The 22,834-nt window shown below is 41.9% G+C and overlaps 1 protein-coding gene across 6 annotated transcripts in view; it reads left to right on the forward strand.

The window, feature by feature from the left end:
* The window catches only part of RAPGEF4 (Rap guanine nucleotide exchange factor 4), a 314,193-nt gene that overhangs the window by 169,896 nt on the left and 121,463 nt on the right, over positions 1-22,834 (forward strand). For 5 of the 6 annotated variants that reach the window (XM_019022605.4, XM_019022603.4, XM_019022604.4 and 2 more), the window contains 2 exons: positions 9,260-9,332; positions 13,774-13,793. In XM_019022605.4, coding sequence (XP_018878150.3) covers positions 9,275-9,332; positions 13,774-13,793 — 78 coding nt within the window. In that variant the 5' untranslated portion in view covers positions 9,260-9,274. Of the gene's footprint in view, positions 1-9,259; positions 9,333-13,773; positions 13,794-17,471; positions 19,670-22,834 lie in introns of those variants that run through there. The other variant, XM_055379175.2, reaches the window with a different exon arrangement.

Consider the following 22,834-nt stretch of genomic DNA (forward strand, 5'->3'; position numbering starts at 1 on the left):
CTAAATTGGTCTTTGTTGATTCTTCATGTAGATCTTTGAGTGACATCTTGTCTGGCTGGAAGTTTAGAGATGATCTAATCTTGTGGTTTGTAAACTCTTATTTTTTAGGAGCCAAAGTCATTTTTCAAATGAAACTATTCTTGGAACTTTAATTTATGAAACAAAAAATAAAGACACTCTGGTGATCATTGGGGCTGAAGGCCATGCTTGTGTGGTGTGCCCTCGGCTGAGGGTACTCCAGGGAGTACAGATTCTACAGAATGGATCTAATTCAAAGCACTCATTTTACTGATGGGGAGACTGAAGCCAGAGAGCTTGAGGGACTTGTCTGCAATGACCCAGCTGATTAGCAGTAAGAAGCCAAGCCGGCCAAGTGCTTCTAAGACCCTTGAAAGTCCTTGAGGTTTTCTTGTCATTTGAAGAACTGATTTCCTAACTGCCTTTAGAGGTCCTGGAGGGGTCCTGGAGGGTTTGGACAGGGAGTGTGCATGAGTCCTCCTGATAGGGGCCTCCCACGTGTATTAGCACCATGGCAGGGTGGCCTCAGTGTCAGGAGTGAGACTGGTGCCCTGGGCCTCAGAGACAGAACTCAATCCAGACTGGTGACCTGCTGCACAAGCCACCCCACCTCTCGGAAGGGCCTTGTAGAAGCTTCTCTGGACATGAGCAGGATGCTCTGTAACAAAAGCCTGAGCCCTCCCAAGTGTTGATTGAGGCATGCATCCTCAAGGCCACCATGCAAGAATTTTGGAGTAACACTAGAGCTCACCATTCCCTTCTCCACCTCAAAGCACCGATTCAGTGTTCTACTCTGTTCTTCACCTGACTATTGATTTATCTCTGCTAACTCTCTATCATTGTAGGACTTGAGCCAAAGACATAGCTCTTTCCCAAGTGCATATAGCAATTTGAAAAACGACTGAGTGAGGTCATTGATGTTGTTAAGGTGTTAGAGTGTGTTGGGATCCAGGGAAAGGGTTTACAGGGGGAAGTGCACCAGGGCCCCAGAGAGGACATTGTCCAAGAGCTCAGCCAGGCCACCACACACCTCCACAGCCGGAGTGTGGAGGGCATGTGGGGGCCACGTAAAGACCTGCTGAGTCACCTCTGAACCACTGCTGACCCCAGGTTTAAGCTGACTTGTGCTGACTTATATGTGCGGGCCTTATTGAGCACAGGCTTGGCAATCCCCTTAAGTTTCATTTTGATTTTCAGAGAACTTGAAGTGACTATTAAACTTCTATAAAGATATGAACTGCTCCACAACCTAGCATTACTGATATGGTCATCTCTCTTTTATTTTTTTCAATTCATCAGCTAAACACCAATAAGGCCTACTAGAAGACTGCCCATTGTCTAACTCCCCAAATCCCTCTACCTCGGGAGGATTTTACAGCGGAAGGGAATTACCCCACCACTGCATGGGACAATCAAAGAGAGAGGACTGTCTGCTCATGCCACTGTGGGCATGACCCTTGCTGCCAGGTGCCATGCGTGCTCTGTGATTTGGCTGCAGACCAGCCCCATCAGTCCAGCCCCTTGCCGGACAGACACAGTGGGTGATTCCATGGCCTCAGTGTTTGCTCAGCAAAGAGCGCTTCAGGCTTGGGCTCCCAAAATTGTACCATTGGCTCTCATCTATTTTAGGCCACATAGACATGGTGCCATCTGGTTTAGCAGTTGTCACCTTGAAAACCTAGAATCCTTATGCCCCAATCCTCTCCAATAACCTCTAGACAGTTTCTTCATTGCACCCCATGAACACAAATAGTGTCTGCACACCACTTTGAGGGCTATAAACTCCAAAGCTTCCCTGTTGAATGTGGCTCATTAACTTCCAAGGTGATCTTCCAGCCCTGCTTATTCATTGTAGAAGCCAGGTCTTCCAATTGCTTATGTTTAGTCTCTACTATTCCTTTTATCTATTGTCTAACCAAACACACCAAATGTAGTGTCATGAAGCAACCACCATTCTATTATATGTATGGATTCCCTGAGGAATCTGAAAAGGGCACAAAGGGATGGCTTGTCCGTGCTCCACACTGTCTTGGCCTTAGTTGGGGAGACTTGAATGGCTGGAGTTGATCTGAGCACCTGGGGGCTGGAATCATTTGGAGGCTTCAGAGGCTGGCCTCAGTTGGACTGTGGAGCAGAGCACTTCGGTGTGGTCTCCCCATGCAGCTTAGCTTCTCACAGTGTGGCAGATGGCTGCTGAGAGGCAGCACCCCAGGAGAGAGCATTTCGAGACCAAGTGTTCCTGGAGACCAAGGAGAAGCTGCAAGGCTTCTTCTGACCTAACCTGGGAAGTCACACAGCATCAAATCTGCTGCATCCTATTAGTTACAACAGAATCACACAGGTCAGCCCAAGTTCAAAAGGAGAGGAACTAGACGGTCCCTATTGATGAAGGAAAGAGAGCATCACCTTTCAGGAAAGCGTGTGGGGTGAGAGATAGTGTTATATTCATCTTTAGAAAAGGCAGGCTGCCTCAGTCCACTGTCTGGCCACGACAGTTCACAACCCCTCCCACATCCGAAATGCACTCTGTCCTTTCTTGAGACTCCCAGAGTTGTTCCTGTTATGGCGTCAACTCAAAGTCCAGGATCCCGTCAGCTAAATCACATCTGGATGTGGATGAGGCACCTTGAATGCTGTTTCTTAGGTACAGTTCCCTGATGATGCTTCTTCTCAATCTCAGACCTATGAATGAAAGAGACAAGTTACGTGTCCCCCACACCCAGCGAACAATGGGTATAGGGGATAGGGAAACTGCAGCAGACATTCTTACTTAACAAGGGGGAAAGGTTGGAATATGTGGCGCATAAGTTACCAATCTGTAGCAATTCTGAAGTCCATCTGGGCAAATGGCATCAGGTCCTTGATTAAGGTCCAATTCTACTTTCCGGGAGTTGTTTTCTGTGGCTCCTGGCTTTTCTGCCTTTTTTGTTTTTTTGGAGACAGAGTCTCACTCTGTCACCTAGTATGGAGTACAGTGGTGCAACCTCAGCTCACTGCAACCTCCACTTCCCGGGTTCAAGGGATTCTCCTGCCTTAGCCTCCCGAGTAGCTGGAATTATAGGCGTGCACCACCATACCCAGCTAATTTCTGTATTTTTAGTAGAGACGAGGTTTCACCATGTTGGCCAGGCAGGTCTCAAACTCCTGACCTCAAGTGATCTGCCTGCCTCGGACTCCCAAAATGTTGGGATTACAGACATGAACCACTGTGCTAAGCCTTTTTTTTTTTTTTTTTTTCTTAAGAGACAGGACTTTTGCTCTGTCGCTCAGGCTAGAGTGCAGTGATCACAGCCCATTGTAGCCTGGAACTCTTGGGCCCATGTGATCCTCCCACCTCAGCCTCCCCAGTAGCCCGGATTACAGGTACACGCCACCAGGCCTGGCTAATATTTTAATTTGTTGTAGAGATGAGGTCTGGCTCTGTTGCCCAGGCTGGTCTCGAACTCCTGGCCTCAAGCAATCCTCCCACCTCTGCCTCCCAAAGTGCTGGGATTACAGGTGTGGGCCACCACACCCAGTCTGATTCTGCCTTCTGGGTTTTTAGTTCTACCTTCTGAATCATGTTCTCTTTTCATAAAACATAGTCTGTGTTGTAGCTGAGTAGTTCTCAGCCTGCTTCCTGCTCATAGAACTTGAAGGGTCCAAAGGATTCTTTTTATTAGTTACTGTCTCTGTTTCTTACAGTCCAGGATAGTGTAATTTGTTGAAAATCTTAATAGGTTTCTTATGTATCAATTTATCATCCATTTCATTAGACAAAACCATACCCATGTGCATCTTTGCATAAGCCTTTTCCTACTTTGAACCTTTTCGTGGTTACTGTGATATAGCATCCTTAAGATTCTTTTAAAAAGTCTTTTGCGTATCTAAAACAATCTGTGAAGCACCACCTTAAATCTTTCTGAAGTCTTAAAGCAGGGTTTTACAGTTGCACAGTTGGCTTCCTTACTCTGAGGCTTTGTTTTCCTGCCAATGCCCTATATTTGATCTTTGTCATGAGGCCCTTTCTAACTTTGAAAATCTTTTATTGAGAGTGGTTAGAAATAGCTTTATTTTTGAACTCTGCAAGTCCTAGACCCTAATTTATATTTACTCTAAATTCTGAATACAAACTAAATGACTCCTTTGTTAGCTCATCCGTGTATGCACCTTAAAATATACAGCTAAGAGAAAGCAGCTGCCACGGGTGTTTTTCCTAGAAGCCTCTTTGGCTAGATCCATCAGTTCCTCAGGGGCACTTTTCATTTTCCACATTCCTGCAGGCATCAGTTTTCCTCAACTTTCCACCACTGCAAAACAAGGGTGAGTGTGAGTGTCTTCCATCTTCCATTAATGCCTCCCTCGCTCTTTTTTTTTTTTTTTTTTTTTTTTTTTTTGAGATGGAGTGTTTGCCTGTCACCCAGGATGGAGTGCAGTGACACAATCTCGGCTCACTGCAACCTCTGCCTCCCGGGTTCAAGCAATTCTCCTGCCTCAGCCTCTCAACTATCTGGGATTACAGACGCCCACCACCATGCCTGGCTCATTTTTGTACTGTTAATAGAGATGGGGTTTCACCATGTTGGCCAAGCTGGTCTTGAACTCCTGACCTCAGGCGATCCACCTGCCTCAGCCTCCCAAAGTGCTGGGATTACAGGCATGAGCCACCGCGCCCAGCCCTCACTCTTCTTTAAACTGTCATCAAATCTCCACCAGCCCCATCAGGCTTCCTTCAAAAATTCACGCCACACATCTTAGGTTTTGTTGTACCACCACCTCACTTTCAGGTATCAAATTCTGCTTCAGTTATCTATTGCTGTGTAACAAACCATGCCAAACTTAACAGCATTTGCCAACCATCACTTCATTATGCTCACAGATTTCTGTGGGTCAGAAATTTGAACAGGATGCTGTGGGGAATAACTTGTCTGGAGCCTCATCTGGGAATACTTGAATGACAAAAGTGACTTGAGTGGCTGGAGGTGACCTGGCTAGCTGGGAGCTAGAATTATCTGGAGGCTTCTTCACTCATGTGTTGGCTCCTGGGTTGGAATGACTCCAAGGCTGGAGTCAGCTGGGAGAGTTGACCAGAGCACTGATATATAAGCTCTTATTTTCTCTAACTCCTTCCTTAAAAATTTTTTTTGGTTTTGATTGTTTGTATGGTTTTTTGTTTTGTTTGTTTGCTTGATGTCTTACTGGTAGAATCCTTTCTTCCATTTCATTTGAAATCTATTAGAGAGTTTAATAATACATGTAAAATCGAGAAGAACATTAACCGTTCTTGAGTCCCATGGAATAAAAGTCAAAAGTTCTAAAGAATGAATAGTGAAAACTAAGTCTCTCTCCTGCTTGACCCTCAGCCACCCAGATCTCTTTTCCAGAGACAATCCTTGTTACTACTTTCTTGTAGATAGCTACACATTTACAGATCTTTATGTATATTCACACAAACATCTTTTATTCCCACAAAATGGTATATACACCATGCTGTAGTTTGCTTTTTAAATTTAAAAGCAATAGATCATTCCATATCTGTATATAAGTAGTGCCGCTTCATTCTTTGTCATGGCTTCATACTATTCCAACAGCATCTATTTATCAAGAAGTAACCCATCATCATCTCAGAAAGTAACCCAGTGTCCTCTACTAATGGACATTTGAGTAATTTCCTGTTTTGTTGTTGTTTGGTTTACTATTACATACAAGCACATGTGTTTGCATATGTATTCAGGAGACTCTACATCTGCCCTCTGAGGGAGGTTCCTAGCTCAGTCAAAGGAAATATGCATTTTTTTTTTTTTTTTTTTTTAGAGACAGAGTTTCACTCAGTTGCCCAGGCTGGAGTGCAATGGCACAATCTTGGTTCACTGCAACTTCCGCCTTCTGGTTCAAGCAATTCTCCTGCCTCACCCTCCCAAGTAACTGGTGTTACAGGCCTGAGCCACCACGCCCTGCCGGAAATATGCATTTTAAAATTTGATAGATCTAGTCACTGGCCACTGAATATGGAGGAAGAGAGGGAGGGAGGAAGGGAAGGAGGGAGGGAGGAAAGGAGAGAGGAAGAAAAGAGAAAGAGAGAGAAAGAGAAAGAAAGAAAGAAATATAGAAAGAAAGAAAGAGGGAAAAAGAAAAAGAATTACACAGATATTTCCAAATTGCCTGCCTCTGAGGTTGTATCATTTTACACTGCTATAAGCAATATATGAGGTAACCTGTTTGCTTCATTCTCACCAATAGTGTATTAGCAAACTTTTTGGAACTTTGCCAATTCTGACAGGTTAAAAAATTATATTGCGCTGTAGTTTTTATGTGCCTTTCTGTTATGAGTGAGGTTCTGCATCTTTTCATATGGTATTTTCTTTTATGAACTGCTTTTTAAATTTGTGCTTGGAAGATGAAATGCTGCCCAAAGATCAAGCTATATGCAAATAATTTAGAAATCCCAATTTTCTGATACAGGTTTTATTCTAGTTCGCTGTTTTTATCCTAATTAATATAGAGCATTCTGCAGAGTGCTACATAAGAATGAATCTCCAAGGTTTAGTGAATGTTTATTAAAAAGTGCCCCATCAATTTTAAGGACTGACTTTTAATTTACAAGTATAAATATTTCAACCCTAATTTGGTAATCTTCACTATACTAAAAGCTATTATGCTGGAACCCATGTTGTCTTATTAAATGAATTATTTTTAAATTCAATTCAGCAATGACATGAATGAAACAATTAGAAAGTTTGACCATCAACTGGATATTATGGATATATTACATTTTTTAGCTGTGATAATGGCATTGTGGTTTTATTTTGGGAAAAAGGAGTCTTTATCTTTTAGAAATTCCTGCTGAAATAATTATGGATTAAATGATATGATATCTGACCAGGCATGGTGGCTCAAGCCTGTAATCCCAGCACTTTGGGAGGCCGAGGCGGGTGGATTGCTTTGAGCTCAGAAGTTCGACACCAGCCTAGACAACATGACGAAACCCTGTTTCTCCAAAAAAAAAATTAGCCAGGCATGGTGGTGTGTGTCTGTGGTCCTGTCCCAGCTACTCTGGAGCCTGAGGCTGGAGAATTGCTTGAACTGGGGAGGCAGAGGTTGCAGTGAGCCGAGATTGCTCAACTGCACTCCAGCCTGGGCAACAGAGTGAAACCCTGTCTCAAAAAAAAAAAAAAAAAAAAAAAGATATCTGAGATTTGCTTCAAAATAATTCTAGAAGGGGTAAGTGGATAAATGTGTAGATGAAATAGTATTGGTCATGAGTTAATAATTATTGAAGTTGAATGTGGAGTATGTGGTATTCTATTTCTGTATCTGTTGAAATTTTCTAGAAAAATTTAGAGAGTCAACAGATAAGTACTAAGTTTCTATTATGTGCAAGACATAGTTCCCTGTGTTGAAGAAAATGGACATTTCACAAGTGCACATGACCTTGTTTACTTGTTCTGTGCTGTAAGCCCATCCTGAGACACTGTACATAGTAGATGCTCAATATGCAGAAGTCCTGAAATCCAGCCCACACACTCCTGCCCACAGGGCTGCTCTAGTTTCTGTTCCCACTAGCAGCGACCCTGATGGTGTGCTCCACAAGACAGCAACAGACCAGGTGCTATGGGGCTTGAAGGAAGATGAAGTCCCATTCATTCAGGGATCAGGAAGGTGCTTCCGTGGAGCTCATGGGGATTGACATTAAGGTGCCTGAGATAAAGAACACCCATCACATCCAAGACAATATTTCTAAGCAAAGTGAAATGGCCCCTTCAATTTAACAGGAAGCATTTCTTTTAGGAGCCTGTTAGGGAATTGATAATGGTAATCAGGAGTCACAAAACCTTACAACATAACCAGTCCTCATCTGCTCTCTCTGGGCCTGTTTTGTTTACAGTCCAGCATAATATGAAGCCCAGAAATGTGCTGCTTAGTGAATGCTGTCTCATGAAGAAGAAGAGTAGATGGTGTCTCATAAGAAAGAAGAGAATCAGAATTAGGAAATTATCTAAGGAAATATCAGGAATGCAGGGTGATATATTGGTCCTGTGGGTATGTCTGAGTGATCACTTAGCTCAGAGGCTGAGGAAATCATGGTTTTAATGTTTGCATGCAGGTGTTGGTATAGTTGCCTCAGAATGAGAAGAAAAAAAGAATTTTTAAAAAGCTAGTTACATCTTGACTAGAAGAAGGCTCTTTTGAGAAAGCATCAATGTCACATTACAAACGCCATTCAAATCTACCAAATGGGCCAGATGGTTGCCCCAATACTGCGTGCTGCCAGCTGCCCATTGCTACAGATGAAGTCTTTTCTGCTGACGTTTGTGCAACCCACAAGCACACTATGGAGTGTTGATTCTTTTGATGCTATTTAACATGTATGTGTCATCGTAATTATAAACCATAAATATACATGACACCATGCAATAAATAAAATTGCCCAGCTTCCATTCTGAAAGGGGAGGAGATTGTATTTATGACCTGAGAAGAGAGGGTGGCTAATATTCATTTTCCATTCTTTATAAATGTCACTCCTCTCTAGTTGGATGCTCTAGATGGCTTTATTCTCACCAAGCCTTATCCCTCCTAAACAGCACAGACTCCTGGGGCTAATACCTTATGCTAAGTGCCAGGTTTTAGAGCAAGCTTGGACCAAAAGTCAGGCAGATACAATTCAGGGGAATCCAAATAGTTCTAAATTAAGCTAAACTATTTTATTTGACACATAGCAAAAGTTCTTTGGAGGTCACATAAACAGGCAGGTGTACGATGTAAAAGGAAGTAGGTAAATGGAAGCGAATCAGCTTCTTTCAAAAAAGACATTTTTCTCAAGATGAGTTTCTTTTTGCTGTGAAAGAAGCTGATTCAGTGCCATTCACCTATTAAGTAGGCAGCACATTTATTTGTATCTGCATCTATAAAGCTCGAGTGCCTTTTCCCTCTACAAAAAGCTGAGCTTGTGTTTGTGGGGTTGGGGAGGGGTGCAGGGGGTGCTAAATATCCCACACAATTCAGGCAGCCACAAATATATAAATGAACTGGCGGAGATAGAACCCCTGCCCCCGGGCACATTCAGTCTTATTCAGGAAGACCTGTTTAGAACACAACATCTTTATTTCAGACCAGAGACCCCGGAGAACACGTTTCATGGCTCTATAAATACAAGGCTCAGATGCTTCCTGACACCCAGCATTTCTGCTTTTTAACATGTAAATAAATGAATGCTCAAAGCAAGTAAATATCTGTGTGTTGAGTTTACAATCTTGTCTTTCAGAAATATCGACAGTATATGGCAGGACTTCTGGCTCCTCCTTATGGTGTTATGGAAACGGGCTCTAACAATGACAGTAAGTGGAAAATGTGAACATTTTGTATCTAAAAATTTGTCGTGTGGTATGTGTTTTCATGTGACAAAAAATATGTCCTACACCAGCTTGTCAGAGTAAGTCTCCAGACTCTTTTGTGGATAAACAAACCTGCCAGCTCACACTGGAGATATTTTTAAAGAAATGGTTAATATAGTATTAGTCTGTGGTCTTAGCTGATAGAGAGAGGTATGCTCTGGTGCCAGCTGGAACTTTGGCATGCATAGAATACTTTCCCAAAATATCTTCATCTTATAGTGAAATCCAGTGTTCTTTCTGTGCCCTTTTGAAGAAGGGATGCACGAACTGTATTTGTTTCAGTCCCATCTGGATACCTGAGAGCCCCACCTCTTGCTTTTTTTTTTTTTTTTTTTTTTTTTTTTTTACTCTATTGATGAAGAGGAGAAGTGGGGTGAGTCATTTATTTAATCTTCTAAATCATGGCCTCTTCCAATTCCAGGCCTTTGTGAACTTTAGATGCTCCTACCACACACACACACACACACACACACACACAGTGACTATGGAAGGTGACAGATAGGTTAATTTGCTTAACTGGAGTAGTCATTTCACTAGGTATATGTATATCAAAACAGTGTGTTGTACATATTAAATATTTTTAATTTAAAACATCCAGGCCTTTTATGAGAGACCAGTCTCTGGCTGGTCAGCAAAGAAACGAAGTTTTTCTCTGTGGTATTCTTCTCTAGTGGGGACCCACTAGACTCAAAGAAACCCATATGTCCCCTGAGTCTTTTGATCTGTTCATGCATGTCGGAAACATGGTTAGTGTTCGTTACCATTGCATCTGTGAGTCTCCTTATGAAGCTCTTGTGTGTACACATATAACAAGATTCCAGGTCCTGGAGTCTTTGGAGCTATAGTGCTTCAGCCAGCAGACCCAGTGATGCAGCAGGTAGTCCCTGCATCTTCAGAGCCACAGCCAGCCACCCTTCAGATCCTCTTCCTGGATCCTAGAATTCCCACCCTCCCTCGCTGACCGGTCACTCACTGCAAGAGATCTCTCTCCCTGCTTGACCGCAATCCTGAGTGAACATCCTCATTTTCCTCCCCTCATTTCACTATTTCTATGCAGCCTCTGCCCTGTCTCCCCGTTTGCCTTCTGCTTTCCTGCAGAGGAGGAGGGTGGGAGGGACAGGTTCATCCTTCCTTTCCTCTCTTGTTCTTGCTTTCTTTCTCTCCTGGCTGAGCCAGGGATGGCTGGCTAATTAAAGCACCTGAGTTGCAATCCCAGCAATGCTGTCTCCTAGCTGACATCTGGCAAGGCACGTAGTCTCTCTGTGCCTCGGTTTCCTCAGAGGGTTGTTGTGAAGATCAAGTGAATCAAAGTATGTTAAGTGTTTCAAAGGGTGCCAGGCATGTAAAAAGCTCCCAAATGGCATTGGCTATTTCCTCACCTCCAGTCACTCTTCGACCCCTCAAAGTCTGGATTTTGCCCCATACTTCTTGAATAAACCACTCTAAAGTTACCAGTGACCAACCAATAACCAGACCTGATCATTCCCGTTGCCCACGTCCAGACTCCATTCCGCCTTGGCTCCCGGGGCGCCACTGTGTTATCCTGGCTTCCTCCTCTCTCTCTGGCCACTCACATTTTGGTCTCTTCCATAGGTACTTCTTCCCCCCCTTACGGAAGAGTTTAGCCATGGCTTCTTTTCTCTTTCCTTCTCCATACTCACTCTCCCCTCTTCCATGGCATCCTTTCCTGCAACTGATACAAACACTTCCCAAACCAACACCTCTGTTTGATCCTTCCAGGGGCAGCCTAAGTTTCCAGGTGACCTCAGGTTCTTTTTCTACCTGGTTGTCCTGCTGGCCTCTCAAGCTCAAAATGTTGATAAGGGAACACATTCTGATTCCCGCAAAACCAGCCCCTCCTCTGGAGAGGCCGGTTTCTGACAATTCCGTTGTTCTCCTCTTGTGCTGGGCTCCAAACCTCAGCCGTTTTGGACTCCTCCTTTCTCTCGCCATCACCCTTGCTTGCCCGGGCCCAGCGCCCTTCCTTTGCATGTTCACAGTCTTCCTTTCAGTTCCCTCTGCAGCCACCTGGCCTTGGGCCTCATCTCTTTGGATTTTAGGGCAGAGATGAGTCAACTGGCTGTGAACCTTCACTATCTCACCCTTGGTCTAGTCTAGGCCTGATTTCCCCAAGACATTTTTTACTTTTTATTATGAAAAATTTCAAACATACAGAAAGTGGAGAGAATGATACAGTTAACACCCTTATTTTCATCACTTTCATTTAACTGATGTCAATATTTTAATACTTCAATATATTTCTTAGTAGTAAATTAATATGCATTTTAATATTATTTTTGCCATTTTTTTCTTCTAATCACAATCACATATACACGTCATTCCAAATATGTCACCAGGCATTTTTGAAAATAAGGACTTTTTCATGTGTAACCAGAGCACCACAATCACACCTAATAGCTGGCATGATTTTCCTTAATAACATCCACCACCCAATCCATATTCAAATGTTCCCAACCGAATGTCTTTATTGCTGATTGCTCAAACTGGACTTCAGTCAAGAGCCATGCTATTTCATCTGGTGTTATGTCTTAAACGTCTTTTAATGTTAGACAGTCTCCTTCCCTCCTTTCTCCTGATCATATCACTCTGCTGCTTGAAACCTTTCAATGATCATCCATTGCCTGCCATGGAAGGTGAAATTCCAAGACTATTAATGTCTTAGCCCAACTGTCAAGTTCCTGTGTGGCCTCAAATCACCTTTTCAGTGTCATTTCTCTACAGATAACCTAATTTCCAGCTACTCATATATGGTGATTTGTGCAACTGTGTATCTTATTGAACCTGCTAGAAAGTAAGCTTCTGTTATATCCCATAACCTCATACAATCAACCCTAGTTCTTTCAGATGGATGATGGATGGGTGGATGGATGAATGGATGATTTGGGATGAGCTTCAGAGTGCTGACCTGAGGCCATCCTTCCTCTTTCTGACAGACCTGGGAAGTGATAGCGAGCCTGTTAATACTCTCTGTTTCAGAGAATAGCTCTTCTCTGCCTCTTTTCTGACTGCGTTTTTATGTCTTGTGTGGTCCCAGGTATGGATCAAAGCTTCAATTAGGGAATGTTTCCAAAGTCTCTTTCATCCTCACGCCTCCTGCATTCTGTACTACTGCCTACTAGGATGAGCACTCAGGTTTTTTGCTTTTTTGTTTTTGTCTTTGTTTTGTTTTTTTTTTAGTCAGTGTCTCACTCTGTCACCCAGGCTGGAGTGCAGTGACATGATCATTGCTCACTATAGCCTTAACCAACCTGGTTCAGGCGGTCCTCCCAAGTAGCTACAGGCATGCACCACCATGCCCAGCTAGTTTTTTGTAGAGACAGGCTTCACCATGTTGGCCAGGCTGCTCTCGAGCTCCTGGGCTCAAGAGATCCACCTGCTTCAGCCTCCCAAAGTTCTGGGACTACAGGTGTGAGCCACTGCTTCCAGCCAGCACTCAGTTCTTTTAATGCTGATACTGTAAATCCTATGTAGCTCCTTGTGTAAAAACAAAATGTCCTGTTTACTCAGAATTTGGATTATTGTATTTTTTTGTTGCAAACCACCTGATACTGCTCCACTAGTTTGAAGATAGGTGCAAACCACATGTAAAAATGACCTATGCTTCTGTCTCCTCTGTATAAGGTCACTTGTGCCTGCTGTACTGGAGACATTAAGCTCTGCTGGGGCAGTGAACCTCCCAGTGTGGCCACCCTTACCAGGGGAGAAGCCTGAAGGAGGTAAAAAGGAATACGACTGCCTGTAGTAGATACTCATGAAATGTTTGTAAATCAATGACAAATGAGCAAATGGATGAGTCATTAGCCTTCTAGCTCAGAACACTGAGATACCCCTGGAAACAGCCTCTGCTGTGCTCAGACTTGGCTTGGAGATAGCAGGAATTTGCTTTGCTCACAATGGAAGTTGTTTTCCAATGTCTTTCATGTGCTACTTGCCCCAGCTTCAAATCACTAGAGCCGAGTGGAGTGGTTTGCAAAGTAAAATCACAGCATGTGAAACTTAGGAGTTGATGTGCCTTTCCAAAATTCCGAGTGTTCTGGTGCCTAAATCAGTGGAATTAGTTGTTTTCATGGTGAGAATGAATCAGTGATGGGTATTTACCTCTGTGAAAGTAAACCGTATGGTAGAAGCAAAATAAGCCTGGGTTTTGGTGTCTGGGCACATGGCCCTGCTCCTGATTCATTGATTTATTTAAGCAGCATTATATAAGTTTTTATATTTCTAAGCAGCATTATGTAAGTTTTCACGGAAATGCAAATTGAAAACACTGAAATTTTACTTGGTTTGGTTCAGCAAAATTTCAATTCCACTTTACCGGTTGATTATACAATTCATGGCCTCTCTCTGTCTCTTTTTCCTCCTTTAGGGATTCCTGACAAGGAGAACGTGAGTAGCTACTCTCTCTGCCTATCTTCTAAAAATTGTTATAAGGTAAAAAATAATCATGGTAACCCTACCAACAAAGAGAGCTCTTGACCCACATTCAACAGAGCAATAAATATTTTTCTAATCTCATTCTGGCATCTTTGGCAAGTCACTTTGAAAGGGGAGAAGGTTGATTGCTCTGACATGGTCGTCACATGTCCCTGATTTTAACCAGTCTGAAGAAAGGTTATTCTAGGGGCAAATGCTACAATTGCTAAGTGTTTTCTTTTTCTGATGATGCATACATGGCAGTCAAACAAATCATTAGCCTAATAGCATATAGAAAACTAGTTGTTTTTCCTTAGCAGGAATACAAACTATGAAATTCAGGGTCAGTTGATGAATTTGTCTAATTATATACAAGTGCACTAGTGTTAACATTTCTCTTTGGAAACTGAAAATGATTAATTGCTATAATTGTTTCTGTAAAACTGTATTCTTTCTGTAAAAGAGTAGAAGGTTTAGGACAAAGATTTCACCAAGAAATAGCAAGCATTCCAAGAGTGGTCATGGTTTAGTGGCATACCTTTGCATGCAAATAATAATAGTATTCATTCTATTAACTAACATCTAAATTTAGACAACAACATGGAAGGGTTAACGATAGGAGTATGCAGTGATTGATTGGGAGCAGTGCTTGGTTGGCTTTCAGATGTGTCACCTTATAATTGTGTCCTTTGATTGCTGTATCCAAGTGGCAATGTTACAGGATTGTCAACCTTGCCTTTCTCTGCTTTCGGTCCCATGTCCGTGGGAAGATATACTCTCTGAATTCAATTTAGATTATTTCCATATCCGTTCTCAGATATCAGTCTCTGGCTTTCTTTAGCTCTTCCTCTTTTCATAGTATTGGTTTTAAAAGGACTGGTTGGGAATTCTAGCCCACTGCTATAGGACTACAAACTTGGGGGGCGGGGGTTGATTTTGGTTTTTGTTTTTTTGTGATGGAGTCTCACTCTGCCACCCAGGCTGGAGTGCAGTGGTGCAATCTCAGCTCACTGCAACCTCTGCCTCCCGGATTCAAGTGATTCTCCTGCCTCAGCCTGCCGAATAGCTGGGATTACAGGCATGCGCCACCATACCCAGCCAATTTTTTATTTTTAGTAGAGATGGGGTTTCACCATGTTGGCCAGGCTGGTCTCGAACTCCTGACCTCAAGTGATCCATCAGCCTGGGCCTCCCAAAGTGCTGGGATTACAGGCATGAGCCACCACACCTGGCCAGACTTGGGTTTAAGACCTAGCAGTGTCACTTCAAATGTTACACCAAAATTTACTTCGCTTGGTCTGGCAAAGGATTTCAGTTCCTAGCTGTGTGGTCTTGCCCAAGCTACTTGATTTGTCTAAACATCCTCATCTCTTCTTTAAAATGTGGATGTTACCTTAAAAGGAAATTATGAATATTGAATGAGATAATCTGTGGAGAAAGCACAGACAAGTAGAGTAGGTAGGCTCAGTAAACATTGGGACTATTAATGTGGTTAGTATTTTCTCAAGTCTTGTATCATTTTCTAGCTACTCTTCACCTCTGAAAAATGTCCTACCCTTTAATAAATTAACTGTCCTTTTGCCTTTTATGGCTGCCCCTTCTTCAGTGAACCTTGCTATTGATATTTTAAAAACTTTAAAAAAAATCTTTGTATGTTGAGTCAAGCTCTAGAAAATCAGGCTCATAAAGATTCTAAAGGAACAAACTGATCTTGCCACCATTTTGGACATGGATGTCCCAAATTATCCATCCTACAACAAATAATACACAAATCATTTGCCAAATAAAGAAGACAGAAAGGCCTTGTCCTTCCTCATCAAGAGACTATCAGTGATGTGGGGAGCTCACACAGAATGTCCAAGCCCTGGGAGGGCTGAAATGTTCTAGGCTTCAAAAGGAAGCGGTCGCTCTTGGGCACCCAGTGACCTTTAGGCGGGATCCCCCTGCAGTGGAACAACAGGCACAGGGCTCTAAGCAGAGGGCTAACAGCTGTCATCATGTAGCTCACTTTGTGACAAAATAGGAATTTAAAGTTTGCAGAACAATGAGCTTGTCAGATACAATGAACCGTTAGCATGTTGTTCTGAAAGATCTGGGGAACTGGCCAGGCCATCTCCCTAATACTAGTAGTAGTATATGTTTATTTGTATTTGTCTAGGCTATTGTAGGTCAGATTCTATAGCAAACAGAGAACCACACTTTAATTCTCTATTAGCAAATAGAGTAGATGTATCATCACCATGTGTTACTAGGAAAGCTCTCCAATGCCATCAGTCAAAGTACAGCAAATGAAATGAAAGACATTCATGAGCAAAGTTGAAGCGCTAGAAAGATAAAAAGAAGCTTAAGAGCCTTAAAGTGGTGTTAATTGAAAATGTTTATTTCGTAGGAGACAAGTTGTATTATGATGATTTCTTTTATCCTTCAGCTTCTTTAACTACATGCTGGGCAATATTATGTTCCCCTTATGTTTCAAAACAACACTAATATGCCTGTGGACTGAAATAAAAACATTTAGACTATTGTGTCAGTGTCCAAACAGATTATTTGTAGGAAAAAAAAATTCTCCTTCCCAGCTTCTCCTCATCATTTTGTTAATCACCATGTTTAACTGTTTTGTTTTTGTTTTTGTTTTTGAGACAGAGTCTCATTCTGTCGCCCAGGCTGGAGTGCAGTGGCATGATCTTGGCTCACTGCAAGTTCCGCAGTGGCATGATCTCAGCTCACTGCAAGCTCCGCCTCCCGGCTCACGCCATTCTCCTGCCTCAGCCTCCTGAGTAGCTGGGACTACAGGCGCCCACCACCATGCCTGGCTAATTTTTTGTATTTTTAGTAGAGACAGGGTTTCACGATGTTAGCCAGGACGGTCTTGATCTCCTGACCTCATGATCCGCCCGCCTCGGCCTCCCGAAGTGATGAGATTACGGGTGTGAGCCACCACACCCAGCCACCATCTTTAACTTTTAATAAAATATGCACACACCAACAAGTGCTGTTTGTGGCTGCCTTGCCAGCTACATTTTATTCTCAGACTCAGGCTTACCTTGCACAAAAATAAATTCCTTTTCATATATTGCACCTTTGTAGGAATAAATGGATGGGCAGCTACTTGCTGGATTATTTTGTCTACTATTTATTATAATTGATAGAGACATCATTTAATGTGAGATAATACAGGATGCTGGAACCTACAAAATATCAAGAAAAATGTTAGAAGAACAACCACGCAGCCAGGACACATAGTGAGACTCTGTCTGTACACACACACGCACACACACACACACGCTGAATGTGGTGGTGCACACCTGTAGTCCCAGGAGGATCAGTTGAGGCTACAGTGAGCCATAATTGTATCACTAGACAATCCATCCTGGGCAACCGAGTGAGAAGAAAGAGAAAGAGAGAAAGGAAGAAAGAAAGAGAGAGAGAGAGAAAGAAAGAGAGAGAAAGAAAGAAAGAAAGAAAGAAAGAAAGAAAGAAAGAAAGAAAAAGAAAGAAAGAAAGGAAGGAAGGGAAGGAAAGAAAAGAGAGAGAAGGAGAAAGAAAAGAAAGAAAGAAAGAGAGAGAGAGAAAGAAAGAGAAAAAAGAAAGGAGGGAGGGAAGGAAGGAAGGAGGGGAGGGGGAGGGGGGACAGAGGGAGGGAAGGGAGGAAGGAAGGAAGGGAAAGAAAGGGAGGGAAGGAGGGAAGTCAGGCAGGCAGACAGGAAGGAAAGAAGGAAAGAAGGAAGGAAGCAAAACCATGGAGCCAATAAAGCAAGTTGATTATTTTGATAGGGTTGTGATTGTTAAAGGAATTCTCTTTGATCTATTAAAGTTGTATTTGTTTCTGTCTTTTATATGTGCTATACCTGACTGACCATGTTTAACACTGAAGTTAAAAATCACAATGATAAGAAAGCTTGAATGTCGAATGCTGAATGTTACAGTTGCCCTTTGAAATAATGACCCCGTCTTTAATTTTTGGCTCCTTATGCATATTTTGTTGCTTATTGTGCTCCATACTTCTGAAAGGGCAACTGCTATGGGGTTTCCTAGTTTTAGAAGGTAATACTTTACTTCAGCGTGGAAGGAGCTGGAGAAGTAGACTCACGGAGATATTACAACATAATCTCATTTCCTAATTTATAAACATCTTGTTTCCCAGAGGATCATCTGGGGTCCTCATTTTTTGTGAGTTTTTTGTTTCTTTGTTTGTTTGTTTGTTTTTCAAGACGGAGTCTCGCTCAGTCGCCAGGCTGGAGTGCAGTGGTGCAATCTCAGCTCACTGCAACCTCTGCTTCCTGGGTTCAAGTGAGTCTCCTGCCTCAGCCTCCTGAGTAGCTGGGACTACAGGCGCGTGTCACCATACCCAGCTAATTTTTGTATTTTTAGTAGAGACAAGGTTTCACCATGTTGGCCAGGATGGTCTCGATCTCTTGACCTTGTGATCTGCCTGACTCAGCCTCTCAAAGTGCTGGGATTACAAGTGTGAGCTACCGCGCCCAGCCCGAGGTCCTCATTTTTTAGGCAGTTATAGTATTGATAGTATGATTAATAAGCTTTTTGCTAAGTACTGAAGAATGCTTTCTCACTATAAATCACCATCAATGTGGAGCTCAAAGTTGTTTCCCAAGTGCTAGAAGAATTCGTGCTAGTAATTAGTAATGACCCAGCCTGGAGATCATCTCAAACCACTTGGCAAGTCTCATCTTAAGGAGATTACTTAAAGCAGGAGTTTCTCAAACTTTAAAAACTATGGGTCATTTATATGAAGAATAAGTTTTAGAAATTATTATAAAGATGTAAGGTTTCAAATGGCAACTAGTAAGGAAATAAGTTTCACAGTTTGTGGAAATTCTCATTAAGGGAAGGGCAGTAGAATAATAAGAACCTTTTGACTGTGAGGGTCAAAAGGTTAGGAATTTGGGGAATTTTTAGGGAATACAATAACATTTATTTATCTTTATTGTTGCTCTTTTTTAAGGTTAGAGAGAACAAATTAGAATATTTTCCACCTATTATATGACAACATTTTATCACTACAGACTGGCTAAGACAATGAAATTCTGGGCCAGATAAAGAAATAAGAAATTATGTATCCTCATACAAACTTAAAACATTAAAAATTCAGATAATTGATGGCTCATGCCAGTAATCCTAACTACTTGAGAGGCTGAGGCAAAAGGATTGCTTAAGCCCAGGAGTTGAGGCTAGAGTCAGCCAGGATCGTACCACTGCACTCCAGCCTGGGTGACAGAGTGAGACCTTGTCTCAAAAAAAAAAAAAAAAAAAAAAAAAACCAACAATCAGAGATAATTCCATAAGGCTGTATAAACCCTTTCAACTCCACCTTTCGAGGACCAACTGAATTCAAACTGTTTTCTGTGGAACACAGTTTTTAAAACCCTGCTTTACATGATTGATCCAGGCTGAACCTATGAAGACACCTTGGCCAGTGTCACCGGTGTACCCCTAGCAGCTGTGTCCCTCTGCTCTAGGGTACCAGTGGCCTCACTAGTGTCATTACCATTCTGAAACTCACGTGTAACTGGCCAGGGTACAAAACTCTAATAGGAGAGTGAAACCACAAAATGCTGAAGCTTTGAAAATCTTGAGCCATCTTGTCCTGATTTTGAAGGACACATTGCTTATCACCCAAATGAAGATTAGATTAGCAGTGCTGCTGGCCCAATCCTGTGAGCTGTGTAGTGTGTAAATACTCCTTTCATTAGCTGGCCTATTAGAAAGCATAACCCCCGAGCCAGGACTTATTTTGCCCCACCTTCTAGAAAACACCGTGACTTCATGTTGAAGGTGCCAAGAACAACTTCAGCTCTCCAGTCTCTGAGGAAATGTTTGTTTTTGTACTTGTGAGTTATGCATTTTATGGGGCAGACTGTCCTTGCTGAATTTCTTTCTGCTTTTTATTCCATCTGTTCCTCAACTCTTACAAAAGCTAGCCATACCATCTCTCTCTCTAGCTTCTGCAGTGGTAAGCTAATTGCATTTTTAGGATGACGTGTAGTTGTCATCCATCTAAATGGTAAATAGGAAATGTAGGTAATACTCTAGAACTCTGATCCTTCTGTTGTCAGTTATGCCGTGTGTTGGTTGCTTTTGAATGTCCTGGACATTGTTCCTAGGACCTGCTTGCCGTGAGTTTGTTGGTGAAAGGAGATGTATTGGGGTGATGATTCACTGCTATATTTTAGAATTATTTTTGTAATACTGTGAATTACATTTGGTGATTGTTTTAATATTCTATGTTTGGTTTCTTTGCAATTTTTAAAATCTCTCTTATGAAATAGAACTTTTTAATGCTGCCGCCATGCTGACGATTTTCTAGGGTTGCAGCTGAGATATACTGCACGGCCCTGCTTTGAATATGCTCCCTCCATCTTCAGTCATCAGAATTTGATTTGGCAAGCTATCCCAGATAACCTGTGTAATGTTCGATAGTTTAATAATAATAATAAAAGAAATGAGTTTCTCTTTGGCCAACAGCTTCTTCTTGCTCTCACTTAAAACATTTCACAGCCTTGAGATGCAGCTCAGAATTGTTCCACTGTCAGCAGGGAGGGAGGAGTGTGATGTCATGTTATTAGTAATGTACACAGCTGCTGCTTCCAAGCTGTGGGAGAGTATATTGCTGTCTTCAGAGATATTTTCTCCTGTACTGAAGGCAATTATCATCATCACCAGTTACTTTGGGCTGCTAGCATGTTATCTCAATTAACTCTGAGAATAAAATAGATAGTATCCCTTATGTTTGATGTGTTTGAATTTTTATTGTTTTGAGAAACTGAGAACAAATTATTTGCAAAATATGTCTTATGGTTAGCAGAAAAAATTATAGTGTTCTCAGATTGGATAAACTAATCTAGTGTTGACATGTCATTTAGGGTTTAGATTCTCTTCTACCAACAATTCTGTGTCAGGCAGGTTCCCTAAGTCCACAGATATTAAATATTCCGTAGTCACCCTCTTTACCTTTAGATGACATTACATTGAAGACAGATGACAGATAAATGCACATATATATACACATACACATAATATATATAGACACATACATATGTATTTGTACATGTATAAATATGTATATAGCAATTTCAATTCTTTAAAATTTTCAGAAAAGAAAATGGTCAAATCACCTTTACTAATATGGTCCAGAATTGTTCAGAATTCCTATTGCCAGTTTTTATAAATGTCTAAATCCTTTTTAGTTTAATTTAGTTTTCTTTTCTATTTCCCTTCAGCCAAAGAATGACTCAGAAACACCCCTGGAATATACCACTGCTTGCTTGAAAATCTTCAATTTAATGAACATTTATTGATCAATCTCAGGCCGTCATATAGGACTATGAAAATATGGCACTGCAGCCTAGACAGAAGCACACATGAACAAATAAGAACAGTGAAGTATTGTGGGTGCTCATGTCATCAGGGTAGTGTGGCCTCAGGACAGGGATTTAGGAGCTCTTAGGGTTTCAGTTAAACTCCCAGCTCTGCCAATTTCTAACATGGGAACATGAACAAGTTACTTAACTGCCTTACTCATTTGTTTCCTCATCTACAGAAGGAGAATAATAGTAGCATCTTGCCCAGGGAGGTGTTCAAGAGTGTTAATGAGATAATGTATGCCAAGGACTTAGCCAGTGCTGGCCTCTAGTATCTGCTTTGTGGAGACACATAGTGGGACTGTGAAGTTCTTGTTAAGAAGAAGGGAAAGGGTTCAAAGTAGCCCCACAGAGGAGGCAATGTCTGGGTGGGTGCTACCCAGGGGGAAGGAAAACAATATGCCAGGCTGATAGCATTGCATGAACACAGGAAAAGAGTACCCGAATTTTCTCTTCTGAATTATTTTGGGCACTCTTCTTTCTAAGGATCCCTTTCAAAGTTATAAAAACCTGGCTTCCAAGCCAGAGGCATTCCAGTGTCCCAACAAGACACCTTCCTCACCCCTCCTCAAAGAGCTTGATCTATTTTGAGTCTGGAGGGGGAATTAGCTTGAGTTTCCCCCTGTTTTACTTCTCAAAATCATGCCTTCTTTTTTAAAATACAGAACTAGCTTGAGTTTGGAGGCTATTGTTCACTCTGACCTCCAGCTCCTTTTCCGTTATAATTACCCAATCAATACTCCCTCATTTCTGTTGTTCTCTTTGTTTGCCCCCCTCTTTTGAATGAATTACTTTGCAAAGCTTTCTATTGAATTTTGCCCTCTTTTTCCTTTTCTGTTTGTCAAGGTCATTTTAAATTTCAAACTAGCTCTCCTAACTACCAGCCACCCCCACTCAATTGGGTATCATTGTTAAATTTGATAAGAATGTTTTTGATTTGATTCCACATTCAAGGCATTAATAAGCATGTTAAATTTAGCAGCATTCAGCCCAGTACCTAAGCCTGTGGAATTCAATTTGTTTGTGCTAATTTATTTACATACATGATTTATGATCACCCCATCCAGACATAAAAGAAACTTGGGAAAACATACCATGAAAATTCTGGGTAAAACAAGGGCTAAGTCATTGAATTCACTTCTGTCATGCTTTTCACTCAATTGTAGTTTGAGGGAAAAGGAAGACAATAATTTTCTTTCTGTCTCCAAAGACATTAGTATGACGGGGTTCAATACTCATTCATTGTTACAATCCATGTCCCTAGAAGCGCATGTTTGCCAGTTCCCATCCCTGACACTTAATAGCCAGTGACACTGAACAAGTCACTCATTTCCAGGAGCTTCAGTTTCCTCACTGGTATAATGGTGATCTGACTTACCACAATAAAAGGATTAGTAAGATCAAACCAGGTGGGGTGGGGGGAGGGGGCGCTGGGGGGCGGGGGACTGGACAGGTGGGAGGGGATTCCAAAACTCGACACTGATCTCAAATAGAAAACATTCTATTCAGTTTACATGGAGCGTAATTCTAGATAAGATCACATCCTGTTTCTATAGCCTCAGTCCCAGGATATTTTTCTAGCTTGCGGGGAGCTCTCTGAGGCAGGCCTGTGGGTTCTGGTGTAAGTGGAGATTG

This window comes from Gorilla gorilla, chromosome 11, assembly GCF_029281585.2.
Source record: "Gorilla gorilla gorilla isolate KB3781 chromosome 11, NHGRI_mGorGor1-v2.1_pri, whole genome shotgun sequence".
NCBI classification, from domain to species: Eukaryota; Metazoa; Chordata; class Mammalia; order Primates; family Hominidae; genus Gorilla; species Gorilla gorilla.